This window comes from Engraulis encrasicolus, chromosome 5 (genome assembly GCF_034702125.1).
Source record: "Engraulis encrasicolus isolate BLACKSEA-1 chromosome 5, IST_EnEncr_1.0, whole genome shotgun sequence".
Lineage (NCBI taxonomy): Eukaryota > Metazoa > Chordata > Actinopteri > Clupeiformes > Engraulidae > Engraulis > Engraulis encrasicolus.
In genome coordinates this window covers 12,270,327-12,275,326 of record NC_085861.1, presented here as the reverse complement: position 1 = coordinate 12,275,326, position 5,000 = coordinate 12,270,327, and the positions used below count along the sequence as shown (strand labels likewise).

The following is a 5,000-nucleotide window of genomic DNA, read 5'->3' as shown; positions in this document are numbered from 1 at the left end:
TTGAATTGTCGATTAATTGCGATTAATGTTTTTTAATCGATTAACGCATTGATCGATTAAAGTCGATTAATCGATCAATCGTTTGCATCCCTAGTTCACCATCACAAGTGAATATGTATTACTACATATTCGTTGGGACACACGATGGACATGCCCTTCACGAGAGAAAATGACAAGGACTAGAGCAGTGATTCTGAACCTTTTTTGAATAAACGCCCCTGTCGTGCCGAAAAGCGAGTCCCTACCAGAACACGAGTGCCCTCATTGAAACCAATGGAAACCAATGACCAATTTTTCAGATGTTTTTTACACATTTTTGCAGACAAATCCGACACAAATTAAGATCGAAAGCCTATCAATAAAGCATCTGCATTCCTTCTGGAAGTACCACAAAGAGCAGGTTACAATTTCAGTATTATTTCCATAAAATAATCGAAGAATTGTCATAACAAATGTTACGGTTTCATTCAAATAGCTCATATTAAGTGGAAGACGAGTAATGTTTCATAAGCATATGTTTAGTTCATTAATTATGTAGTCAATTCTGCAAAAATGAGTGTAATATTCTCTCCAAAAATGTCATTGGTTTCAATGAGGGCACTCGTGTTCTGGCAGGGACTCGCTTTTCGGCACAACACCCCCATGACCTCATCTTAAGTCTTCCAACTCATCTCATCTCATCATAAGCCTACCAATGCCCGCCTTAGCGTTAAAAAATAAAATAGACTAATGCCCCCCAATGACAACTAAGCACCTCCCTTATTAGCTGTCACCAGGGGGTGACCGTCACAGGTGGATATTAAACAGATATCGTCTCTTGCCCAAAGCAACAGAAATAAATGTTTGGTAGAATGTTGAAAATGATAAAATAGGTGGGCAATGCAGAGTCATCTGTGCCTTTCATTAATATACACGTAACTCATAGTAGGTTGACTTGAAACAACCCACTTTGTATGCTATTTACTGTAAGTGTGAGAAACCCTTACTTTATCTACAAGCAGATTGAACCTCATCTACAATACACATAGATTTATATACATTTAAATAGATTTATAACTGTAATCACACCAAGCAGATTCTTTATCACGGATGGAAACCTGCTTCAGAAAAAAGTAACGCAAAATGTGTCATACTAACACATATTTTCTCCATCCACAAACTTAACTAAACTTAGCACAAGAGGTGGATCCCAGCTTCAGAAAAAAACAGTCACATGACATACAACCACTTCCTGAATGAACCTAATGAGAACGCAAAATCCCATCACATGTACATGAGCCACTGTATTAAAAGCACATGCGGAGGAAATGCATGGCAAGTTTTGTATTTCATTACTCTAAGTGGGGTTTCCAGCCCTCACAAATAAGATTCCAACCAACAAAGTCCTGCAGTTGGGGAAAATGATGTCTAAAAACAACAATGCATGGAAGAACCTGTACTTTCTAAAGTTGTTGAGGTTCCCATATCTCCTCTGTTTGATGGACAGCTTCTTTCTCTTTCTCTTACAGTGACCTGGATTTCCACACTTGACTTATATCAGTGAGAAATTAAAGTGATAATATGCGGAACATGATGTTTTTTTGTGCAATCTTGTTGGGAAACAAGACCCTTGGCTCCTATCATTCACTGGAGTGATCATGATATGTTGCCTGTTGCTGGTCCAAAATTCTTTCTTGATAGCGAAGTGTTGCTCAACATCAGTGGGAATGTGACCAAACAACATCTGCTCCTAGTGCTGTACTGCCCTGTCTGGTTGCCTAAAACATTGCTTAATGCCTTGTCTGTCTGAAGGACTTACTACACTCCCAGAGGTACTGGTAACAAAAAATACACCTTCCCATTCCCATCGAACTAATAGGCAGAAAGACACAAAGCACTCAAGACTACGCTAAACACAAACACAAACACAAAACACGGGCACACGCACACGCACTCGCACACACACACACACACACATGTACACACACACATGTACACACACACACACGCACACACACACACACACACACACACACACACACACACACACACACACACACACACACACACACACACACACACACACACACACACACACACACACCTTCATTCCTGGCTTACCTGGTGTTTGATCCAGCCCTCTGGGATCTCTGGTCGTCCTCGGTCCCTCAGGACGTTGTCCTTCATACTCTCCACACAGGGGTGCTCTCGAACCTTGGACCCGAATGGAGGCTCGTACTCTTTCACCTCTGCAGGATGAGGGAAACACACACGCAAGCGTACACACACATGCACACACACACACACACACACACACACACACACACAGGCGCATACACGCACGCACGCACACACACACACACACACACACACACACACACACACACACACACACACACACACACACAGGCGCATACACGAGCACGCACACAAACATACACACGCACACAAACACACGAACACACACACACACACACACACACACAGGCGCATACACGCACACACACACACACACACACACACACACACACACACACACACACACACACACACACACACACACACACACACACACACACACACACACACACACACACAAACAGAGGATGGAACATTAATCAATCATGTTCTGGTCCGGCATCGCCCCCCCTTGTCCCAGAAACAACATTTCACCCTGATGAGTTACTATGCAGGGGTTGAAGGTCAAGCGTAGTCTTCAGTGGGGGTTATCTTACAACACAGTGGAACAGGAGTTAAAGTTAATAGCCTGGAAAGAAGAAAATAACACCACATCATCCGACATAGTAGAAGAGGACCAAATAATTGAGTTGTGGACTTTTTGTTTTTGTTTTTCATTCATTTCTTCTTGAGATAATCCGACATAGAATAGGACCAAAGAATTGAGTCGTGGATTTTATTATTATATATTTTTGGGGGCTTTTTGCCTTTATTTCAAGATAGGACAGGGAAGAATATGACAGGAAGCAAGTGGGGAGAGAGAGATGGGAAAGGGTTGGCAAAGGACCCAGGCCGGAATTGAACCCAGGTCAGCCGCATAGCAGACAAGTGCCCTACCGTTACAGCCACGGTAGGGCCCTTGTTTTTGTTTTTTTGATTAATTTTTCTCCATACTTTCTATGTTTATGGAACTGGTCGGCACAGGACCCTTTCAGGAGAGGTAAGCTTACACAGCCAGAGTCTGTGAACTTTGCGAGAAGTGAGAATGAGAAAGTGCCTGAGCCAGCTCTCTCCATCTCCCTCCATGTCTTTGGCATAGCAGTAGTAGTAGTACTACTACTCACCCCTCTCTCCTCTCTCGCTAGTCCCAGCTCTGCGCCAGGGACGCGGGGCATAAAAATGAAATATCAGTCCTGCGGGACAAGCGCCAGAGAGCTTATGAAACCAACCTCGGGGGCCAGATGCGGAAAAAAAACCCAACAACTGACACCGCCGCCGTTCAGGCTTTTCCTCCCGTTATATTTCACACTCGCAAAGTGCAAAGAGGTAGCGGTGAGCCAGCCACTGAGAGCAAAAACAAAACTGTGGCGAGAGAGAGAGAGAGAGAGAGAGAGAGAGAGAGAGAGAGAGAGAGAGAGAGAGAGAGAGATAGATAGAGAGAGAGAGAGGATAAGAAAGGGAAACGCATTCCAGCAGAGTGGAAACTAGCAGGCCAGGCCCAGACCTGGCCGGCACAGACCAGACCAGACGAGACCCGGTGCAGTGCGGTGGTATACAGTACAGTGCGTGGTCCTGCCGGGTCGGGTCGCAGCACAGCACAGCACAGGACCCGGGCTGACAGGAAGTGGCTGGTCCCGGACAGGAACATGAAGGCCTGTGATTTGGGACTCCACGGGAGAAGCTGACTCCACAGGCGGCCACTTCCTGTTTTTGACAAGTGGACTTCCCCTGTTTCAATTTATAAAAACCTCCACAAGAAAAAAGAAAAGAAAAAGCGCCTGCTCAGGTCCTGGCTGGACATATTCTGTGGAAGGCAGGCGGTGAGGGGAGGGGAGGGAGGTCAGTGAGCTGCATGCTTTTGTGGCCTATTTTTTCTTTTTTTCTTTCTTTCTTTCGTCCGCACTTACACTCTCCCAGTCGATACAAGACCTCTCTCACCTCCTCATCCACCAACCCACCTCACCTCAGCACTGCCACTGCCCGCAGTGTTGCCAGATTGGGTGGTTACCCACCCAATTGGGCAGCTTGAGATGGCCATCTGCGGGTAAAAACGGAAAAAATGGGCCATTTGCCGTTTTTTTCTGCAGTTTTATGCCCATAGAAATCAATGCAATTTGTTAAAATTGGGCGGAATTCAGCATCTCCAGGTGGTTTTTGAGCACCTTTTGGGCGGTATTTGATCAGACAAATCTGGCAACACTGACTGCCTGTGGTCAGTCCCACACCACAGCTGCCTACCTACCAGCTGTCTGGGTGGAGTAGGCAACTGGGGAGCCATTTGTGCAAACAGCGATCAACACACCGCACCGCACACTGCACAGCTCAGCACAGCACAGCACAGCACAACACAGCAGCAACAAGGGTAAAACAATAAGGTCAAAAACACTTGCTGACATGAAGCTGTTTGAGAAGACTTGCAGCAACATCTGTGTGAAACAGAAGCCAATCTAGTAGATGCAGTGATTACAGACTTGACTGCAGGGGAAAGGATGGATGAATACTGAAGAACGTATGGTGGTGGTAATCCAGTAGAATATACAAAGCACATAAGTACAATGGCCACTCTTTCTCTCTTTCTCTCTCTTTCTCTCTCTCTCTCTCTCTCTCTCTCTCTCTCTCTCTCTCTCTCTCTCTCTCTCTCTCTCTCCTCATGCTGGGCCCTAGCCCCCCCACGCAATGGCAGTTATGTGAAGAATGCTGAGGGTTTTATTTATTTATTTTGTAAAGGAGAGAGGGGGAGAGAGAGAGAGAGAGAGAGAGAGAGAGAGAGAGAGAGAGAGAGAGAGAGAGAGAGAGAGAGAGAGAGAGAGAGAGAGAACAGATGTCACCCAGGCTTTGGGCCT

General features: G+C 45.6%; 1 protein-coding gene across 3 annotated transcripts in view; it reads right to left on the bottom strand.

Moving 5' to 3' along the window:
- The window catches only part of tgfbr2b (transforming growth factor beta receptor 2b), a 53,684-nt gene that overhangs the window by 3,220 nt on the left and 45,464 nt on the right, over positions 1 to 5,000 (bottom strand). For 2 of the 3 annotated variants that reach the window (XM_063198681.1, XM_063198683.1), the window contains one exon: positions 2,101 to 2,228. In XM_063198681.1, coding sequence (XP_063054751.1) covers positions 2,101 to 2,228 — 128 coding nt within the window. Of the gene's footprint in view, positions 1 to 86; positions 156 to 2,100; positions 2,229 to 5,000 lie in introns of those variants that run through there. The other variant, XM_063198682.1, reaches the window with a different exon arrangement.